At 40.4% G+C, this 20904-nt stretch overlaps 3 protein-coding genes across 10 annotated transcripts; 2 read left to right on the top strand and 1 right to left on the bottom strand.

Moving 5' to 3' along the window:
- Nucleotides 1–690: 690 nt before the first annotated feature.
- Nucleotides 691–8875, bottom strand: prkg1l (protein kinase cGMP-dependent 1, like). Its single transcript, XM_034541806.1, has 20 exons — nucleotides 8644–8875; nucleotides 7615–7816; nucleotides 7394–7517; nucleotides 7044–7210; nucleotides 6397–6510; nucleotides 4700–4805; nucleotides 4436–4499; nucleotides 4034–4111; nucleotides 3748–3842; nucleotides 3535–3600; nucleotides 2886–2963; nucleotides 2687–2780; nucleotides 2450–2589; nucleotides 2273–2362; nucleotides 1905–2046; nucleotides 1658–1821; nucleotides 1440–1562; nucleotides 1170–1232; nucleotides 1010–1076; nucleotides 691–903 (listed from the first exon to the last, which is right to left on the bottom strand). The coding sequence occupies exons 2-20, from the start codon at nucleotides 7802–7804 to the stop codon at nucleotides 820–822; spliced, it is 2049 nt and encodes a 682-aa protein (XP_034397697.1). The 5' UTR covers nucleotides 7805–7816; nucleotides 8644–8875; the 3' UTR covers nucleotides 691–819.
- A 504-nt stretch (nucleotides 8876–9379) lies between these two features.
- On the top strand, nucleotides 9380–19975 carry si:dkey-32e23.4 (dynamin-1-like protein). Of its 8 annotated transcripts, none has more exons than XM_034541407.1 (18): nucleotides 9380–9578; nucleotides 13505–13628; nucleotides 13812–13953; nucleotides 14232–14270; nucleotides 14446–14492; nucleotides 14588–14659; nucleotides 14755–14841; nucleotides 14975–15137; nucleotides 15697–15817; nucleotides 15968–16306; nucleotides 16697–16817; nucleotides 16929–17084; nucleotides 17192–17281; nucleotides 17384–17482; nucleotides 17638–17754; nucleotides 17849–17958; nucleotides 18071–18230; nucleotides 18363–19757. In XM_034541407.1, the coding sequence occupies exons 2-18, from the start codon at nucleotides 13527–13529 to the stop codon at nucleotides 18417–18419; spliced, it is 2022 nt and encodes a 673-aa protein (XP_034397298.1). In that variant the 5' UTR covers nucleotides 9380–9578; nucleotides 13505–13526; the 3' UTR covers nucleotides 18420–19757. The 8 variants fall into 8 exon arrangements, with proteins under 8 accessions (XP_034397298.1, XP_034397299.1, XP_034397297.1 ...); XM_034541408.1 differs by lacking the exon at nucleotides 9380–9578 and adding an exon at nucleotides 10791–10891; XM_034541406.1 differs by lacking the exon at nucleotides 9380–9578 and adding an exon at nucleotides 12286–12399.
- ubl4a (ubiquitin like 4A) lies at nucleotides 9393–12505 on the top strand. The gene is made up of 4 exons (XM_034541412.1): nucleotides 9393–9578; nucleotides 10786–10891; nucleotides 11019–11254; nucleotides 11880–12505. Exons 1-4 carry the CDS (start codon nucleotides 9531–9533, stop codon nucleotides 11985–11987), a joined length of 498 nt encoding a protein of 165 aa, XP_034397303.1. The 5' UTR covers nucleotides 9393–9530; the 3' UTR covers nucleotides 11988–12505.
- Nucleotides 19976–20904: the final 929 nt, after the last annotated feature.

The following is a 20904-nucleotide window of genomic DNA, read 5'->3' as shown; positions in this document are numbered from 1 at the left end:
ACATAAAGCGGAAAGATTCACCCACACAGACTAATTGTATAATTGGTTTGTAGCTGACGCTTTATGCTAACGTCATGGGAAAAAAAAGAAATCAGAAATGACAAAGTAAACGCATGTTAATGATAATGCAAACAGATGACTGTACATGGAATTAAATATTATGCTACAAAATAAATGGCAAATTTCTAAATAACCTTTTTTGTGTTCCTCTACATTTGACAATAAGTATCAGATATTTTAGCTGTACAGTCAATCAATTATAAGTTACAGACAAGACATAAGTATCTTTTGTTTCACTATATATTTCGGCCTGATTTAATGATTTCAGTTTCTAACTCTTGTGATTTCTTGTGATTTTCAACAATTCAACAATTTTAATAATTTAATTCAGGTACTTTATTTTGAAGTTAAAAATCACACAACTTCTGGTATTCTTCTTTCTAGCTTTCTGTAGCTTTGAGGCCTCTCTGCCAACGCTGACGTCACTTCTTAATTGTATTCAGACATTTTGGGGGTGATCAAATAGTGACAGAAAAGGTGTACAAAAAAGTGTCATAGTGAGATTGCAGATTTAAATAGAAAGAAAATACAGTTTTGTACAGCCTTTTTGTTTATTAGGCCTACATTCAACAGCTGTGGCATCACTGAACACACGTTTATAAATATATAGGTGTTGTACATCAGAAACAATCTAAGATCACCACAGCAGGCAGCATGGTTAATGTATCAAACAATATCTGCAGTTACTGATACTGAAAAGAATTGTGTCTGAAAATATGTGCCTGAACCTGAAATTGTTTCCAGTTCACAGCTGATCCATCAGAAATCATCCCAGTTTGTGTTCAGCTCCACTGAGCCCTCAGTGTAGTGACCACATGTACTGCTGTCAAAAGCATATTTAACCTGAAAGACAGTGTAACAGGGTAACACATGAGAAAATAGATCGACTCCACTTCAACAAGAGTCATCACAAAACAATACATAATAAGCCAAACTGAACATGTCTTACTTTGGGAATAACTGGAGGGTGTAATGAGCCTTTACAGAGTCCGTCCCAGTTTAATCCGTCAAACCATCTGAATAAAAACAGAGCATCACAACCTATAAAACCGTATTCCCAAATGAAGGCCTCTGGGATTTTCTCAAGTCGAATAAATCCGTCGTCTTACTTGTGCTTCTGAATGTCCTTGGCCCCATTTCTCTGACTGCCCAGTCTCTCCGAGGGATTGGTCCTTGGCGACGGAAAGCAAACAAGAACACACAAATAAATAGACTATGGATTAATACTCCAATTGTGTCCTTGGAGAGGGGATGTTACACCACAGGTAATATACCTATAACATACACAATGGTGGGCTGGAGGGAGGTCTTCTATAAAATAACTGTCATAAACTTTCACATTATAATTCATAGTGTCGAGTGGGGCATATTTACAACACCTGCACAGTTTCTTTATTAGACTGGAGGCCTTTTTGCTGATGGTTTTCGGAAAGTCGATCTGATCGATACCACGAATGGTTGCAGTGAGAATCTTTATCGGATCAGTGTCGCTGAATGGGAGCCTGGAGAGGGAAACAAGAGCCTGTCAGTATCACTTCAATCTACAGCTGGAGAAATGAGTTTCACAAATAGGGCTGCATAAACCTGTGAAACCTACCCACCACTCAGAAGTTCAAACACAAAAATGCCCAATGACCAGAAGTCTGCAGAGACACTGTGACCTTTGAATAAGATGATTTCAGGTGCCATGTAGCCCGCTGTCCCGCAGAATGTCCAGGTTTTCGTTCCCATGTCAGCCTTCTTTAAACATCTGGAACCAATCTATAAAAGGAGGATATGAGTAAAACCCAGAATAGGATTTCATACTGAAAATCAGAATGTATGTTTGTTGCCAATTGTAGTACCAGTTTGGCATAACCATGCTCATCCAGAACAACATTTTCAGGCTTGACATCTCTATACATGACACCTCGACAGTGAAGAAAGGTCAAGGCCTCAACAACACAAGCCGTGTAGAATCTGGTGCTGCATTCGTCCAAACGGCCACTGAAACCAAATGAGCAATATGTAGAAGTACATGTATATGTTTAAGCACGCAGCAAACAAAACTAATGTGTGATGTAGACAGATGTAAGAAATCAAATCCTGTTCAGTCTTAAAATTGCATTGGGATGAAAGCTTGGCTAAGAACACTGCAGTAGCAGGTCTAGACATATTTGATCAGTATGATGACAAAAAGTCCCTTGCATCCTCTTTAGTCATAAATACTTACTTTTCTTTGAGTAGACTATATAAATCACCACCAAGACAAGCTTCTGTCAGAATGTACAGGCACTCTGTGTCTCTGAAGGTTTTATGCTGCCTGTGATGAATACAAACATAGAAGCATGTTAAAGATCATAATGTAATCAAAACAATCATAAATAGATCATTGTTGAATAATAAACACCTGGCTATGAATGGACAATAAGCCTCCATTAGGATGCGCCCTTCTCTCAAGATGTGCTTTTGTAGACTGTTGCTGAGGATCAGCTTTTTCTTAAGGACCCTCATGACATAAAGACACTTGATGTTGCTCTTTAGTTGCACCTGACAGAGGTAGAAATCAATAGATGACATTATAGAAACATGGAATGTGGAGGAGGCCGTGTACTTGTGTGTGAGCTGCTATAAGATCAACCCTCACCAGGTCTACGTGACCAAACTCCCCAACTGCTAGAGCGCAGATAATCTGGAAATCACTTAAGGTGGATGAGAAGAGATCAGCATCCTTGTCAGACCTGTTCACAAGCAAAACACAGGTGAGCCTATACCTTGTGTATCCTCTAGGTACAAATGACATGTCATTATCGTAGAAAATAGCATTGTAGCCCAATGCTCCTCACTCGATTTTGAATTCAGGGCTTTGCTGCACCTCATCACTGCAGTCAAATACCAACCCACCAATGACGTCCTTGAAGGTCCTAAAATACAGAAGCACATGAACATTCTCAGAATCTCTGGCTAAGCACGTTAATTCATGACCAACTTGGAGTATCGTGTAGTAACTGATTGAGATACTATAGAGTTTGGCTATTGCTGCATGCGTTTTTCTTGACTTTCGGAGATATCCTTTAAAATATTTTACAGGTTTTATCCAACCAATCATTATTTTCAGAAACTCAAGCGAGGCATTGATGTACGTTGCATCTTTTGTGGAGAGCTTGGAGAACCGCTGGTACATTTACTTTGGTCTTGCCCAATCAGCAATATTGCTGATCGTATCTACCCTCCCTTTATATTACTTTGGACAAATGTATTGTTTGGATTATTCAATGGTAACTGTGATCTCTGTCTGCAGTACTATTGGATTCTTTTGATTATTATTTTTGACAAAATTTGATATTCACAAAAAAGTCATTGGTCCCTCCGGTTGTAAGTTCTATCCATAAAATGTATTGTACACTTGTTGTATAATTGGCTCAATAAAGTCGGTAAAAAATATAAAGAAAAATAATCAGTTATTGCTTTCTATGCAGTGAAATATGGACTTACTCCCTGTCTATGACCAAGCATGAAACTTCACCAGCAGCAATAACATTCACAGTCCGAACATCCTCTCTAAAGACAGAGTGAAGAAGAAAATCATAATATTAGCAATGCAAAAACATCATTGATCTAATGGTGGCACAAATGTCAGTTTTCACCATCATGTGCTCCTGTACCCGATGCATAATGTGTTCTGAAAGTGCATTAGTTTCTCCTTACCCCCACAGAGCTTTCTCTCCAAACCACTGTCTCTCAGAGAGCTTATAAAGAACAACCTGCTCTTCATGGTCTGGCTTCTTCTCTGTAACTTTCACCTGGCAAACACAAAAGAGAGAGGTAATGAAAAAAAAGGTCATGCTGGAGAGAGCAGGGCAGAAAACACCAAAATCAATTATCACCATTATAATGCAATTCCTAAAGCACTGACATTTTGTCCTCCACAGTCTAAATCTTGTTCTAAAGCCTCATCTCATCTGTGCAGCAGGCAGAGAGCATGCAACTTCACCTGGCCTTTGCTAATGATGTAAAAGGCGTCTCCTGCGGCCCCTTGTCGTATGATGTAATCACCTTCAGTGTAGTGTGTCTGTGGTACATAAATGACAGATATATAAAATAAAACATTTTAAAATCAGCAGGAAAAGACAGCAAGTAGAAGAACCAACAATATGTTACAGAAATAAAGATGAGGGCCAGTAACAATGAGAACTAATTAGGATTCTACCCCAGCACCTTCTTGTTAACTGATGCAAAGACAGCTGAAAATGAAAAGAAATCGGGGTCCCGTCTGTAAAATATCATGTTTACACGTGTTCCCGTTTGTGTGCACACAAAATCTATCAGCTGGATTCTGTTTGAACAACGAGTGATGTTTACACAGAGCTTCAGACTTTAAGAAATTAATCTGTACCTCCTCCATGAGGTCAGACATTTTCATGATGACATCCTCTGGCAAAGACTGGAGGAAGGGAGCGCTGCAGGCACAATGACACGGTTAAAAAGGGTTTAATTTCTTTCCCAGAAACATTTCATGTTTGATATTTCAGTCAAATGGAGCATTGTGGCGATTGACAATCAACAGGACCCAGGTGACATTGTGCTGAAGATACTAGAATACAAAGCAGCTCTCCAGGCATGCTCTGTGTCAAATGAAGTGTATCGGTCCGATGTTCACCTGATAAGCAGCTCCATTGAATGAGAAAGGCTGTTGAGACCACTCTGCATAAGAATAGTCTGGTAGCACTCGCGGTCAATAACCCACAGCTTGCTGTCCGTTTGAGCTGCAGTTCAAAAGACAGAGGAGCTGGTCAAGGTTGTGACGGTGACTCTGGAGCTCAGGTGGAAACACAATCAAGAAGCAAGTCTTAAAACAGCTCTCAAAGACATGTGTAGTTTGTGATGGATGTGGATTGAACGCAGGATCTGCTAGAGCCTAAAGAGCAGACAGAAGGCCAGGACTTCATTAGAAATGCTCACCATGTAGAAGAAAAAGTGCTTATTTTCTTACTTAGAGGGACTTTTAATATAATTGTAATCTGATTTCCTTAACTTGTATCACTCTTTCTTGATACAAGAGCTTTAAATAGGGTGTTTTAAATTAATAATGACCTATATTGATTGATTCACTGAAGCTTCCTGCAAACGGAAGTAGACGTTCTCTAGAAGGTGTAATTAGATCCACCATCTGATAATATGGTGCAGCCCTGAAATCTAAATTCCCCCATTTGAATATGCCCCATTGGTTTTCACTTTAGTACCATATGACAAGTAATGTGCAATATGTTTTGAAGAAGCAAAACATTACTCTGAATAGATGATTTTTCTGACATTTTCTGCAATATGTAATTTACTGCCACTTCTTTGACCTGATGATAAAGCCCCATTTTTACCTGCACCTTTATCACTGTCGCAATGAAAGAGAGCAAACCCCTATTGATGGTCTCAGATGGCAACGTTGGGGGAAAAAAAGAGTAATTTCAGGTCGGAGAGGAGATAAATACATGGGCCCTGAATGGATCAGAGGAAACAGCTGACAGAAATGGACCTGATGAAATGGCAACAGATCACCAAGATTGTTACTGGAGAACAGATATATAGTAAAAACAGTTAATTGGAAAGGCTGACTGCTCACTGGATAAAGAAAGCAGTACAACAAGGGAATAAGATGCTTAGGGACCAAACAAGGTAAATAAACACTTTTTTTCAATTTAAATGTATCCTGGCCATGTCCATCTCCTATTTATTGGTGAAACCAACCAATATGTATGTGCAATACAACATGCACACACAAACAGTTACAAATAAGACAAATATGGAGCATATATATATATATATATATATATATATATATATATATATATATATATATATATATATATATATAAATATATATATATATATACACATATACATACATTTCTGATGTACATGTATATATATATATATATACATATATATATATATACATTTCTGATGTAAGAATATACATATACATACATACATATACATATATATATATATAGAGAGAGAGAGAGATATGCTCCATATTTGTCTTTGTGTGACATGTTTGTGTGTGCATGTTGTATTGCAGGGAGGAGATGTGGCAGGGAGCCTGCTGGGTAACGCAGAAAATGTTTTAGTTCCCCACATCTTTGAGAAAAAAACAATTAAAGCTGTGTTGTCTGATCGCAAAAGTCTTTGATTTTAGATTTTAAAGACATCTGTCTGAGACCTCTGGTAGAAAAATGCCTCCTGGTGATAATCTCTCAAACAATAACTATGTATATCCTGACCACAAGTGTTTTTTAATGTGACAGATCTCCATCCATATATGAATGCAAATATAAAACCAAGAACACAATGCGTTGATACCTGAGACAGAGTAGGTGTAGGTGCATTTGTAGAAGAGGGCCAGCTCCCCAAACATGTCTTCTGGCTCAATTGTGAGAAGCTTAAGTCCGTCTTTCTTCATATCTAGCCACCCTTCTGTTAATAAATGCACAGGCAGTGAAGAAACAAAGCATGCACATAATACCAGGAACTGTTATATGCATGTCAGGATGTTAACCATCCCTAAGTGGATCAAGGCCACAACCTCTTGCTGGTTAGGATGACAAGTGAACAATAGTTAGCAGCCACTCTGCATTACATCACAAATGCAGCCAATATTTCTGAAGACAATCCAGCACTGATAAACTCTGCAACCACCGAGAAGCAGAACCCCTTTTCTCCTTGTCTTTTGTATCAAGTTGACATTTTAAAACTAAAAGAACATCGATATAGATCACTCGTTATCCTTAGTGCCTCCTCTTTTCTTGCTCGAACATGCAGCTCTCACATCGGTGTGTTTGAGAGCATTGTCAAATGACTATCTAATCACATTGTGAGCAAGAACATTTATATACAAAGATAAGAAAAAACTAATAATTGTATCAGTCTGTTCTCAAGCACCTGTCGTGTCAAGGAAATGTTAATTAATGCCCTCAGGCATGCTAGCAATAGTAAGAAGAATGCTTTACCTTCTAAAACATATGCCTGAGCACCGTTGGCCCCTTCCTGAATGACATAACAGCCTTGAGGGATCGTGGTTTGATACATACAGGATATAATGCTTCTGATTTCTCCTTCGTCAAGGTTCTTCAACAAGTCATTCCTCAAAAATGATGACTGGATCAACATTTGAGACCTGAGGGAACAAATGTAGGATAGACCACTGATGTAATATTTAGGGGCAAGATATTAGACGCCTTCGATGAAGCATTGTAATGAAAATGTTTTGAAAGGGTTAATCTATTCTGCAGACAGCAGTTAGCCTTGAACATTTGAGAGAGGCATTTCAGTGAGGAAGCTGAGAGAACACTGCTCTTACGCCTGGCTTTTGTCACAGCTTCTATGTGAAACCATGGTGAGAGTCACCGGGTCCAGAGTGAAGGGCTCAGAAATGACGGTTTTTCTATTGGCTCGCTGCGAGTCCTCACTTTGAGCTGAGCAAGCTACAGGAAAAACCACACATACACAATAAGTCAGGTTTAATGCTTGCACTATCTGTTGAGGCTTAAAACTATATGCCATTTATAAGCCATGTTATACCTGCACTGGCTGCAGAGGATCCTGGGAGGGAGACGGTGGCTCTGGAGCGATCCAGTTCTTCCTGCAGTCTCCGAATGAGTTCATCCTTTGTATCCAACTCCAACTCTAACTCATCTATTAGTGTGTCCCTCTGGCGGAGCTCTTCAATCTTTAATTGAAGGGCAAATTGGAGGTCCCGAAGTGTCCCCATTACCTCCAAACACTATGCAAGTGACAAAACACAGACAAATATATCTCTATTTACACGCAAACAAATACATTAAGTGGGTCCAACTACACACATTTCTGTCTGATCTTGAGTTGGAGTGATTCCCCAATCTCAGTTAACTCAAACCTAGACAGCCATCTGCATCTCTTATTAGATCAGTATCAATATTATTATTAATATAAACGGGAAATCAATAAGGTATTAAGGCTTTTAGAAGGAGTTTGATATGCTTCTTAAACAAATACCCCTAAGTGCTTTACGTGATAGATAGATAGATAGATAGATAGATAGATAGATTATATCCCCTATTAATATTTGATTTGATGACACGTGTTTGATGGCAATCCTTTTCAAAAGGCTGAATAGTAACAAAACATGCTCAAGTATACAACACGACAAAGTTTCCAGTGCAATAAAAAGAAGTCTGTCTTTGCTCTATGAGCTATATACTTCTTGCAGTGCAATATGTGATTCAAGGACTTAACAAAAACACGAGACAACAAAGGACAAGAAAGTAGCTGTACTAGACTAAACGAGATAAAATAACTACGATTATTAAAAGGTCATTAGACTCACTATTAAGTCACACACACTTTGTGTTGTGTCCCTACAAGAATAAAAGGTGGATTTTTTCTTCTTTTCGTTTCAGTCGCAAACGCGCTCGGAGCTCTAGCCCTAATAAGTAGCCGTTTAAATACATGCATGAGTTGGTAACATGTGACAACAGCGTTATATGTTTTCTAAAAGACTAAACACACATGTATGATGCAAAATATAATGCCGAATTGTATTTCACATTTCACACACAAAAGAGCCCTTACCACATGCAGCCTTTCTGACACCGTGGAAGTCTTTCTCACTTGTCCTTGTTATGTTTGTCCTTGTTTAGCAGCAGACAAGTGCAGAGCGTCTCAAGATGCTTCTCTCCTGCACGGGGCTGGCCAAGGCTACAGACAGCAGGCAATCACATGACCCAGACAGTGGAGACCATTCGGGAGGCTGTAATGAGAATGCGAGGACTGGATCCCAATTGGGTCAGAGGGTCTTTGGGGTATTTCCGAGCCCCCGGGATAGGTCTCCGACAAACTGAGCGGTGCGCATCACTCATTTTATTCCCCAGACATGTTGCTTGTTAAGGCTGGCTGTGCACTCAAGTGGTTTTACTCTCACTCCATTGTAGGCTATATCAAAGTGGCCGATCCTGATATATATATATATATATATATATATATATATATATATATATATATATATAGTCACAAAAGTCACAATGGTTGATTACATTTTGTAAATACGCCGAACTTGGAGGATAATTAACCGGCCCATATAGCTAAAATCGGGTTACAACTGTTGTAATACCAAGTATTGTGTTTTTAAAGGACGCTCCTTCCCACTTCGTTTTCCTTCACTGTCATGTATTCCTTTAAAAGAACAATAACGTGTCATTTTCTTTCCTCTTTTGGTTGAATTATCCTCCACATGGAGCGGCCAGCAGCAGCCATACAACCCTCCAGCCAGTCGGTGGCAGTAGTGTCACGTGAGAGAAGCAGCAGCAGCAGCATCTGCCGGAGGAGAAGAAGAAGATGGGCCGTTGATAAGAGAAGAAACGCTGTTGCTATCTTGAGCTAGCAAAGTAACATTAACTGAATATATTGCGTGGCTTAATTGTTGAACGTGTTCTTGTGTTTTGTTTTGTGTATCATCGAAAATGATCCTCACCGTGAAACCACTTCAAGGGAAAGAATGCAGCGTTCAGGTAAGTTAGGCAGCGCCGAGCTAACTGCTAGCTTCCTAGCGCTAGCTTGAATCGCAACATCGGCTAACGTCAGCCTTTATAGGTGAGCGAGCCGAGTAGATGGTCCTGTCTCATGCTCCCTTGGGTGAAGCAAGCACAGTTATGATACTTCGGTTTCAACGTTGGGATGTCGAGCTCCTTGCAGTGTAACGTTAGTTTTAATGGATCTACTGTACATAACGTTAGTGTCCAACTATGAATCGATGTTACTCGAGATGGCCTGTTAGCCACATTCTTGAGAGAGACACAGTCACGTTCACTGTCACGGACTTTCTCTTGTGGGTGACTCCTCTGTTCCGACGTTTATACACACAGTAGTTTCGTGGGAGCTCTGTAAATCCTCACGTGGTGCTTTCTCGTAGGCAGGAAGGTAGGAAATGGAAGTCATATGGTAACTACTGTAATAGGCAGTACTCGCGTACAGTTAACTTTAATTGTCTTCTCAGCCGTCTGTGATGCAATTTGCTCACTATGAAGCAGGTCTGGGCCTTGAGTCCTGGCCCAATGTGTTTCTCTCAAGTTTTGATTTGATGACGTTAATGAATGAGGTACTACATTGGGCTGTACAAGGCCACATACAGTATGTGTGGAAACACTGACAGCCCGCTGAATAAAAGGGAGCATGCACTTTATCTGCAGAGGCTATATGACATGGGGACTACTATGTGATCAGAATGCTACTGTAATACTCTGAGGTATTTTTGTTTAGAACAATATCAATATGTCGTAAAGGTACTGTAACGCATTTGCTGATGTGTGTATCAAATGGGGAAGTATTTATCATACTGGTCTAAATGTTATCAGCTGTTTTATTCTTTTAAACTTCATCAGTGATCAAGACCACCCAATGTGTTCCTGATTTCTTTTCTTTTTTTTTCTGAAAGTTTAAAAGTACCTGGCCTTTTATTGTTTTGTCTGCAGTGTTAAAATGAGAAATACCACCACTATAGACCAGTTGCTGTTTGTTTATTTTCCTTGGAACAAATGTGTTCAAGGTAATGTGCATTTGGTAGTTGTGAAGGAAGGTGTATTCCCCATTAATTGTTGTACTCAAACTTTATATATAAAGTTGATGACATTTGAGTACTCGTCAGCCTAACGGGAGGAGAGGGGAGAATGCTTGCCAAATGTATCTTAGTGTGACTACATAATCGTGTTGTTGTTCTAGGTGACTGAAGATGAAAAGGTCTCCACAGTGAAGGACCTTGTGTCAGAACGTCTCAACATACCAGCAAACCAGCAGCGGTTGCTCTATAAAGGAAAAGCGCTTGCAGGTAGATTTTCCAACGGTCAAGTGGTTAATAATCTTTATGCAGAATTGTAATTGCTTGATTCACCAATCTCTTTTGTACATGAAGTAAAACATTTTTGGATGATTGCATACCATCTTGTTTTCTTCAGATGAACACAGACTAAGTGATTATTCCATCGGGCCAGAGGCTAAATTGAATCTGGTTATCCGTCCAGTGGGGGAGAGAACTGGAGCGTCAGGGACGGCTTCCAGCAGCAGTAGTAGTAGCTGCAGCAGCAGCAGCAGCAGCAGCTCACAAGGAAGAGTGTGGCAGACTGTGTCCACTATCCTTGCTAGACACTTTAGTGCAGCAGATGCGGCAAAAGTGCATGAACAGCTTATTAAGGTATTTAATAATTGTACTACAATGCATTGTAGAGTGTGTCATCTTTTAACCACTAGGCAAAAGTGTTCTAGAAAAAGCCACCTCCCTGGGTGCTTGACAGCAGCCTGTTGCTCCCTAAATATATAGGATTGGTGATATGCAGAAATGATCATTTCATTGATTACTCATCTAGCACAGTAATATATTTCTGAAACTTGATCAATGTAAAAGTCACTGCAAGGTCTCAATTCTAAGCACAAATTATATTGTTTTTATTCTGACATGTATATGTCAAAAATGCCTAATTACATTAACTGTAATGACATAAATACCCCATAAATAAAAGTCAGTATATGTATATATTACAACGTTAAAAGTTGTTATCATCTAGATGTGTCGTTTTATGGCAGCTCTCTGGAGATGGACTTGAAAATCTTGGACCTACCAAATTATTTAGAGCCTGCTGTTAGTGCACCATTAGGTTGGTTTGGCTTCAGGTCTGCATTACTGAAAACTAAGCAATACTTCCTATCTTATGCTTTATTAGAAATGGAACAATATTGCCCTACACACAACATAGTTTAAAAAGATTGTAGAATATTTTAAACTTGCGCTGTCTCAATATGATATTTTGTTTTTCTTCAAGGACTATGAACGGTCACTTCGACAACTTAGTCTAGACGACGTTGAGCGTTTGGCGGGAAGACTGCTTCACCCCGACGGTGAAGGCATGGACACCTCATACATGGACTAAGCCTAGCTGAAAGTTGCTTATTGTAAAATGTCTTTTGAGAGGCGCTCGGTTCTTGGAGGTGCATACAGTGTTTAGAGTGAGACATGGAAAATACAATATTGGTTTTCTTGCATTGAGCTGTGTGCCTAATCATTGGCTGAGTGAAGACGGATACCAGTGACTAATTATCTCAGCAATAGGGATAAACCATGGCCATGAAGGAAGAAAATGTGGCAACTTTGAATTGGTCATTGATGTTGTAGAAATGACACAAGACCTGATTACATAATATTTGAAAACAAAGGAATCCATCTATGCTGTTGGTTTCACATGATCTCTGGCTGCTACAACGCCCAGCTGACTAACATCTACTGGAGGGTTTTTGTTAGTAATTTCTGTCGGATTGTGTGTTCTGTTAACCATCCTTGAAAAGGTAATTCAAGTTTTATTCCGTAACTAACTAATGTTCATTGAATGATTTGTAAATATCGTGTGTGTGTGTGTGTGTGTGTGTGTGTGTGTATATACAGACATTAAACCACAGAAAAAAGACAAGTCTTAATATTTACTGTTTTGTTGAATGCTGACATCTATGTGAATGTAAAAAAGATATATAATATGAGTTGACTAGGAATGTTTTAAAGACGTTCCTAGCATTGCCAAATAGAAGTGGTTGAATCTAAAAAAAAAATGAATATTATGATCTTCAGTTGCAGTGAATTTTGAAGGTGTGACCAACGGTGTCTCGACCAATCGGGTAACAGTAGTGCGTATTGGTTATGTTTTTGACCAATCAGATTGAAGACGTGGTTTGCGAGTACCGCCTACCTGGTAAACTGAAGGTTTCTTTTCCTGCTAAATTTGGATACCAATTCGGATAAAATTAAATGCTTTTGATTGCCATTTCCTACAAAATATGACGTGCAGAATCGTTGGATAAGGGCGGATACTGTTTCTTGGGCATCGGTAAGGTGATAATGCAGCTTCGCATTGATACGGTTGTTCCATGAGATAAGCTAGCGTTAGCACTACGCTAGCACAACCGTTTCACTTCCTGCCTTCAGCACGTAGCTTGAGCCAGCTAACAACTGATAACACCGAGCCTTTCGGCCTGCGCTGCTGCAGTATTGTTGCTGTGTAGGTTGGTGCCGTTATTAATGATTAATCGCGTGATTTGGGATGCTATGGAGCAGTGTCGGTCAAACTGCTAGGGCGTTAGCGTTACTCCCCTCTCATCAGGACCACTCGTCCCTTTGGTACAGCAAGACGTCCTTCACAGGGAAATAACGTTGACTGGAGCTCGTTTTTTATTTTTATATTTTTCATCTGCAGTTGTCAATATTCAACACAGAGTTGTTGCCTCCTTGTGCAGATTGTAATTCAGCCTACTGCATTCTCATTGGGCTTTTAAAAAAAAAAAAAACATTTACGCTATGTAAATGTGAGTAAGACTTTTTTGGTTTCAGTATTATTGTCAACTGAGCTACTTTTTTGTCCTTCTTCTTTGAGTCCATTCATGTTCTGTTTGACCAATTTAGTAGTCCCCGGTCTATTGGAAGGATGGAGACTCTGATTCCTACCATCAACCGGCTGCAGGAGGTGTTTCTCACAGTGGGTGCAGAAGTCATACAGCTGCCTCAAATCGTCGTAGTTGGATCTCAGGTCAGTCTGGAAAAAAACATGATGAAAAGAGCAATTGTAAAAGTCCTGTAACCCTTTCTGGTGTGATGTTTTGATCAGAAATTGAATATGTATTGTGAGTGTGTTTTTAAAGTGAACACTGATACTTGACTGTATCAGTGTTGCTAGAAATGTCTGAATTGCTCTCATTCTGTGCTGTAACAGAGCAGTGGAAAGAGCTCTGTGTTGGAGAGCCTGGTTGGACGGGATTTCTTGCCTCGAGGAACAGGAATAGTCACAAGACGACCCCTTGTCTTGCAACTTGTTAACGTTGCCCCTCTACAGGAGAGACAGAAAATCGAAAATGGTACCTTCAGATGTATCCATTTATTCACATTTTAAATAAGAAGGAAGTTATTTTGATTGTCCTTGAAAACCGACAATCAAGCGTTAGTATAAGTTATGATACATTAAATCAACATGTTATATCTGTCTAGGCTTAGGGTCTGCTAGAAGTAGTAAGTAGTTAGCACTTTGGCATGGCGCTTTCACTCACTGTTTGAACTGTAAGCTTCTTCTTCCAGAGCCTCTCTTTTCTAACATGCACTTCTTCTTCTTCTTCTTCTTCTTCTTCGTCTTCTTCAGGAAATGGGGTAAAACAAAATGCCCAAATCAGCCACCCAGGTCTCTGTATATTTGGTCTGCATGGACTTGTCTTTGATTCACCACTTCATTTCTTTTCAAGCATGATATCAGTCAATTTCTAATCTTTTCAGTTTGCATTTTTTCTCCCCAAAGTGTAATTTTATTTGCAAGCATCTGTAAACATACTTGCGCTCACTCTTATATGTTTGTTCAGGTGTCAAAGCTGAAGAATGGGGTACTTTCCTGCACTGCAAGAACCAGGTACAGTTAACTGCAGGTTTCAAATGGCGTTCTTGCTGCTGCTGTCCTGTGTTATGTGCTTGGATCAATGCGTCATTCTCACACCTTTTTGACAGATCTTTGCAGATTTTCAGGATATTCGTCGGGAAATCGAAGCAGAGACTGAACGCAATTTAGGTGACAACAAGGTAAGAGAAAGCATTGCTGTTAAGTCAGTGACGCCTTCAAATGAGCTTTTTACTCTGCATTTATAAATGTTGCTCCTTTTTTTCATCTCCTCAAGGGTATCAGTCCTGAGCCCATCTATTTGAAGATTTTCTCCCCCAAAGTCCTTAATCTCACCTTGGTTGATTTACCTGGAATCACTAAGGTAAACTCCGCCACTTGACAAGGATGTTGATTTTGTTTCATGTGTGCAAACATAGCACTAGATGATAATTATCATCAGATTCACAGTGTGCTGTGCTTACACTAACGCTGGCTGCTCGTTGTTTTTGCCTCAGGTTCCGGTTGGGGACCAGCCAGAGGACATTGAGGCACAAGTACAAGAGATGATCTTGTCCTTCATCTCCAATCCAAACTGCCTCATCCTCACAGTTTCCCCTGCCAACTCTGACTTGGCCACCTCGGATGCTCTGAAATTGGCTCGTGAGGTTGATACAGATGGTAGGACTTTTTTTTTTTTTTAAACGGACGCCTCGTCTTCTCAGATTTCATTTTGATTTTGCTTATTAGATAACATGCATCAAGTAGAAATGCATTTTGAATTATTCAATATGCAGGAAGAATGTATGATGCTTAAATAATGTTAGGCTTTTGGACCTGTCAGTCTTCACTGTCAAAAGCATTCTAACAGTTACAGTTGCTTTGAAAATAATGTTGCTGTAATGGTGCACTCTGAATAATAGATAGATGGATGATGTGCATCTGCTTGTAGTAATTGTCTCATAGGTAGGCAATATGGCCTTTTTAATTGCCGATTGTACACTGATAGTGTGCTAGTTAGGATATCTGTAGCTGAGCGCAAATGTTCTCCTGCTGGCCTCAATTTCTTCCACGATGTCCTCCTGAATACTTTCCTATCAGATCCCTCAATATATATTCTGAAAAACTAAATTTAGAAGACTGTTAACTGCCCTCATATATATATATATATATATATATATATATATATATATATATATATATATATATATATATATATATAATCACATTTATGCGTCAGGTCGTCGAACGCTGCTGGTGGTCAGTAAGCTGGACCTGATGGATGCTGGGACTGATGCTCTCGAGGTCCTTTTGGGTCGAGTCATTCCAGTCAGACTTGGAATTATCGGGGTGGTTAACAGGTATGCCGTGATAAATTTATTTTTTCTTTTAGTTTATCTATGTAAAGTTTTAAGCTTCACAATACAGCCAGGAGGCAAGTTGTTCATGTCCTTATTACCCTGAACATCTTATTGCTCTCCCGCTCTCCCCCCAATTTGTTATCCTGCTAGGAGCCAGCATGACATCAATACCCAGAAGAGCCTTGTGGACTCAACGAGGGATGAGCAGGCCTTCCTGCAGCGCCACTACCCCTCGCTCGCCTCACGTGCCGGCTCACGCTACCTGGCCAAAACTCTCAGCAGGCTGCTCATGCATCACATCCGGGATTGCCTGCCACAGCTCAAGACCCGTGTGACCGTGCTGACTGCCCAGTATCAAGCACGGCTCAATGGCTATGGCCAGCCAGTAGAAGACCACAGTGCCACCTTGCTGCAGATTGTCACCAAGTTCGCCAGCGATTACTGCAACACCATTGAGGGAACGGCCAGATACATCCAGACCTCAGAGCTGTGAGTCTAATTGCTTTACTGTAGCAGTATCTTTATTTAATACCAAATGCTTTTTTTCTGATCATAGCAGCCTTTGTTTCTGTGAATTTTCTCTGGTTATCATCTAATTTCATACTTTGTGTTGCATGCCGCATTTGACCTGCATTGGTTCATAATGTATATCATGAGGGTTATGGTAATGTCATTGTAAATTTGAGTGGCATCAGCATCTTCTGTTGGCACTTTCATCTCTACACCTCTCTTGCCACAAGGTGATTCATTTATGTAAATATAGAGAGCAAATATTGACTTTTTTTTGGTTGACTGCATTTCATTTTCACACGATTAACATTGCTGACACACAGCACTGAGAAACGCCGTTTGTCACAGCTGAACTCATCTCCTCTACAGCTGTGGGGGTGCTCGGATCTGTTACATATTCCATGAGACCTTTGGGCGCACTTTGCAGTCCATTGACCCCCTGGGAGGATTGACTGAGCTTGATATCCTCACCGCCATTCGCAATGCTACGGTGAGCTTCTCCTGACTTCTCTTCTTGTAATTAGTTTAATCCCAATTCTCAAGTTTTCTTGTTTTTAGGAATAGCAGGTAATTTATAGAGCTGGTGTGATTTGCCCTGCAGGGTCCGCGGCCGGCTCTGTTTGTGCCCGAGGTGTCCTTTGAGTTGTTGGTGAAGCGGCAAATTAAGCGCCTGGAGGAGCCCAGTATGCGCTGTGTAGAGCTGGTTCATGAAGAGCTGCAGAGGATCATCCAGCACTGCTCCTCCTATAGCACACAGGTTAACCAGAAGACATTGACGCATTTTCATTTGATTGACTTGCTGAAACTGAGAAGCCTTAATTATCACTGCACCATGTTGAGAAATGACGTCTTTGTCTTTGCAAGGAGCTTCTGCGATTCCCCAAACTGCACGATTCCATTGTGGAAGTGGTGACTGGATTACTGAGAAAGCGCTTGCCGATTACTAACGAAATGGTAATCCATGGCTTAGCTAAAATTATCTTTCTTACTAATTGTGATAACTAACTGCTAAATCCTATTTACCACTTGAGATTGATTCTGTTTTTTTTCCATTAGGTGCACCATTTAGTATCAATAGAGCTCGCCTACATCAACACAAAACATCCAGACTTCACGGATGCAGCGCAGGTCTCTGCATCTGTCAACAGTCAGCAGGTAGTTATTTGTCCCTTACAGCAGGTACTCTCATTTATTCTGCTTGGGTAAACGGTAGTAGTTGAGCTCGGAAAAGCCTAAACCATTAAAGTTCCAGACTCGGCCAAAGCAGCCTTGACCCCCCCCCCTGACTTCCTCTGACCTTTTGATGACAGGCGGAGGCCCTTGATGGAGGAAAGCGCTGGAAGAACGAGAAGGTTGCAGAAGAGAGAGTCTCTGCTGCAGGCTTTGGCAGTCCCAGCAAAGGCCAGTCCATTAACCTGCTTGACACAGTGAGTGGTGGGATTAGCAGAAGAACAAAACACTTACCGGTAGTAGTAAATGCATTGCACGCTGTCAACATTTTACTTTGTCTCTCTCTGCCAGGCGGTGCCCGTATCGCGCAAGCTGAGTGCTAAGGAGCAGAGGGACTGCGAGATTATCCAGCGCCTCATCAAGTGCTACTTCCTTATTGTCCGCAAAAGCATCCAGGACAGGTTTGACTGGAACAAGTCCAGGGGGGGGGCCATCTCCCCTTCTTTCTGCTTTTGTTGATCAGTAGTTTTTAGTGATTTCCTAACTTTGTATCTCGTGGCTGTGTGTCCGCAGTGTGCCCAAGACAGTGATGCACTTCCTGGTAAACTTTGTGAAAGAGCATCTGCAGAGTGAGCTGGTGGGTAAGCTTTACAAACAGTCACTGCTGCAGGAGCTGCTCATTGAGTCACAGGACACGGCACAGCAGCGGACTGAGGTTGCTCAAATGCTTGAGGTAAAATTGGCTGATGGTTTTGTTCTCTGAATAAGTTCTGCACATGAAAAACAAAGTATTTTCTATTTCTCTTATCTACTGTTTTAAAGCCAGTGATTTATCTGACCCCTTTGTTTTCTGTTTCTTTTTCAGGCACTCCAAAAAGCCAATAACATAATCTCTGAGATCCGTGAGACTCATCTGTGGTAGCCAGAAGAAAAGAACAATTCCCTTGTTATAGGACAGCTGTGAGAGTATGAGAGTGTATTTGAGTTTACACCGTGAGAGAGAAAGTTTGTGTGTGTCTCTGTGTGGCAGCACCCACATTATCTCATAGACCAATGACCATAGCATATTTTTATTTACTTTTTCCCGTCCCCTGTCCTGACCAGTCCACTCGGGCTGTTGCTTTTCACTGTGAACGTTGTGTAGCGAAGCAAACTGATTAGACACTAGGGCCGACAAGTGTTACTGCAAAGTTGAAACGTTAAACGCCCGGCCACAAACTAAATATTTATTTAATAATTTGTTTGGTTGGATAGCAAGATTGTTAAATGTAAAATTAAGATTTTAAGTGAAGTTGTTCCCTGGGGTGTCTTTTTACATTTTTTTTGATCAAAATATTTTTTTCACTGTACAATTTAGACAAAGAACTGGCCTTCCTCTGAGCCTCTTTAGTAGGTGCTAAAATTATGCTAAATTAGATGTTTTCCAACTTTAATCCCTTTTTTTACTATAGCTCTCACCAGAGATTAATTAATGCTGACAGACCACGGTTATTATTTGCAGAATACTTACTGGATGAATGCAGATTTGTTTTTCCAGCTCTGTAGTGCTAATCAATATCAGGGTTATTTTCCAGAGCCAGATTTTCATATCAGCCCATTTATTCTGTTGCACTGACTTTTGTGTGTAGTCATAAACGAGGAGCCCAAACATTCCCAACATACATTTTCATCTGTTTGTAGCAGATGAGTTGGGCAGCTATAATATGTAGAGTGTATATATTCTATAGTATCTAGAAAACAGAAACGAATAGACTATATAAGAATTGTCAGGAGATTATGTAATACTCCATCATTTGATTTAAGATCCAGATGGTGGGGCGGTAATGTTCTCTAGCTTCTCTTTATTTCCTCGCCATTTGTTCACTGGGTTCTGCTGTAAATGATACAGAGAGATAAGATGGTTCACTATTATTGTCCCTGTCCAGTCATAAGGACATTACCCAAGTAAAAGAGACTCAGTGTGCAGATATCTCCTGCATGCAGAGCCATTGGCTTCTGTGCCAATTATAATTATATTGTTAGATGTGTAAAACTATTCATCTTTTTCCATTTCTCCCCAGTTTAGGTTGTTGTCCAAGCATATTCCTCCACCAAGTGCTATCGGCATTAATGTGAATCTCCTTTTTCATAGCCAAACCAAATAGATATCCTAAAAAATAGGCTTTTTCAGGAAGACCTGCTTCAACAGGGACCATCAAACAGAAACTCTTCTGACTGTTTCTTCTGTGCGATCAGGGAGCGAACACAACATCTTTTCACGCTGTCTTTCTGAAAGCCCGGTGTAAGTCTGCATGCGTGTATTCAGTATGCATGTGTGGATGTATGAATGGCTGATTTATGTATATTTTGTATTATTTAACTATTTGATTATCATGAGTCAACTGCCTATGAGTTCTTGCCTGCCAATATTTGTGATACATGTTTACTGAATAAAGTCTTTTGAGATTGGAGGGACTCATTAAACCCTAAAAAAGGACACTGAAGTCTGTTTGGGTGTTATCGTTTTTTATAAAATCTGTTAATTTGTCTTCCACAGTGGGATGTGATTAGACCCACTGCTTCACTTTATTGATCTCAGGTGACTGAAAATGTCTTTAAGTCAGATGGATCTGTCACGGCCACACCAATAGCATGTTGACCGTCTCCTGAAGGGTGCCAACACACAGCTGTGACATGCGTAGCAGACTAAAATCTGTTTTCTTTGTCGTTGACTCACACGCTGCACCACCTGCTATGGAAAGAGCTGCATGGGGTGAAACTACAGGTTTAACCGTTCACATTTTTATTGCCAATGCAATCCAAGTTAAACCTGAGAAGTGGTTGAGACGTGAGGTGATGGATGAGTTAAATGTCGCTGTAAGAGTGGAGAGATGCTCATTAATGTTAGGTGAGCAAACACACTACAGTCCAGGAGAAACCAGTATTTGCACAAGGCACACACTTAGTCAGAGTTGATTTTACAAACCCCACAAAAAATGTGTGTACTTGTACACAGAAGTCGCCTCCAACAGAGATGCAGATTAAACGGTTTAAATGTGTGAGCACCGTGCTTGCAAAGGAAAATGAACCACACGCTTATAATCTCTTCAGGTGATTATTATATATTGCCTGCACTTTTTGTAGCAAGTTATTGTGATCACCCCTCTTATAACACACCCCACCTCCCCACCAACAAGACTAGATTAGACCATACCAACTGACAGCATGGGAGGGTGCTCGGCTGCAGTATCGTGACAACTGCATTATTTTGGTCATCTAAATCCTGCTGAATTAAAGTGGAAACAGCCCAAGGCATGTTTTGATTCATTTAAACAGTTTCTCCAGGCTCTCCTTCCATCCTCCAGGGATTTACGGGAGTTTTTTTGGCTGCAATCCCCTCCTCGTCTGTCCTCAACCGGTGAGCCAGT

Source organism: Cyclopterus lumpus, chromosome 9 (genome assembly GCF_009769545.1).
Source record: "Cyclopterus lumpus isolate fCycLum1 chromosome 9, fCycLum1.pri, whole genome shotgun sequence".
Classification (NCBI taxonomy): Eukaryota; Metazoa; Chordata; class Actinopteri; order Perciformes; family Cyclopteridae; genus Cyclopterus; species Cyclopterus lumpus.
Note: the sequence above shows the minus strand (reverse complement) of the source record. Positions and strands in the feature narration are given on the sequence as shown.

What these genes read in the sequence shown, in the direction of transcription:
- prkg1l (XM_034541806.1), bottom strand. Translation starts at nt 7,804, where the DNA reads ATGGGGACACTTCGGGACCTCCAATTTGCCCTTCAATTAAAGATTGAA. An exon ending in AGCTGTGACAAAAGCCAGGC is followed by an intron (nt 7,211 to 7,393) that starts GTAAGAGCAGTG and finishes TTGTTCCCTCAG; the next exon opens with GTCTCAAATGTTGATCCAGT. An exon ending in ACATCATTAGCAAAGGCCAG is followed by an intron (nt 3,843 to 4,033) that starts GTGAAGTTGCAT and finishes TGTGTTTGCCAG; the next exon opens with GTGAAAGTTACAGAGAAGAA.
- ubl4a (XM_034541412.1), top strand. Translation starts at nt 9,531, where the DNA reads ATGATCCTCACCGTGAAACCACTTCAAGGGAAAGAATGCAGCGTTCAG. An exon ending in GGAAAGAATGCAGCGTTCAG is followed by an intron (nt 9,579 to 10,785) that starts GTAAGTTAGGCA and finishes TTGTTGTTCTAG; the next exon opens with GTGACTGAAGATGAAAAGGT. An exon ending in TGCATGAACAGCTTATTAAG is followed by an intron (nt 11,255 to 11,879) that starts GTATTTAATAAT and finishes TTTTTCTTCAAG; the next exon opens with GACTATGAACGGTCACTTCG.
- si:dkey-32e23.4 (XM_034541403.1), top strand. Translation starts at nt 13,527, where the DNA reads ATGGAGACTCTGATTCCTACCATCAACCGGCTGCAGGAGGTGTTTCTC. An exon ending in ATTTACCTGGAATCACTAAG is followed by an intron (nt 14,842 to 14,974) that starts GTAAACTCCGCC and finishes TTTTTGCCTCAG; the next exon opens with GTTCCGGTTGGGGACCAGCC. An exon ending in CGCAAAAGCATCCAGGACAG is followed by an intron (nt 17,959 to 18,070) that starts GTTTGACTGGAA and finishes GTGTGTCCGCAG; the next exon opens with TGTGCCCAAGACAGTGATGC.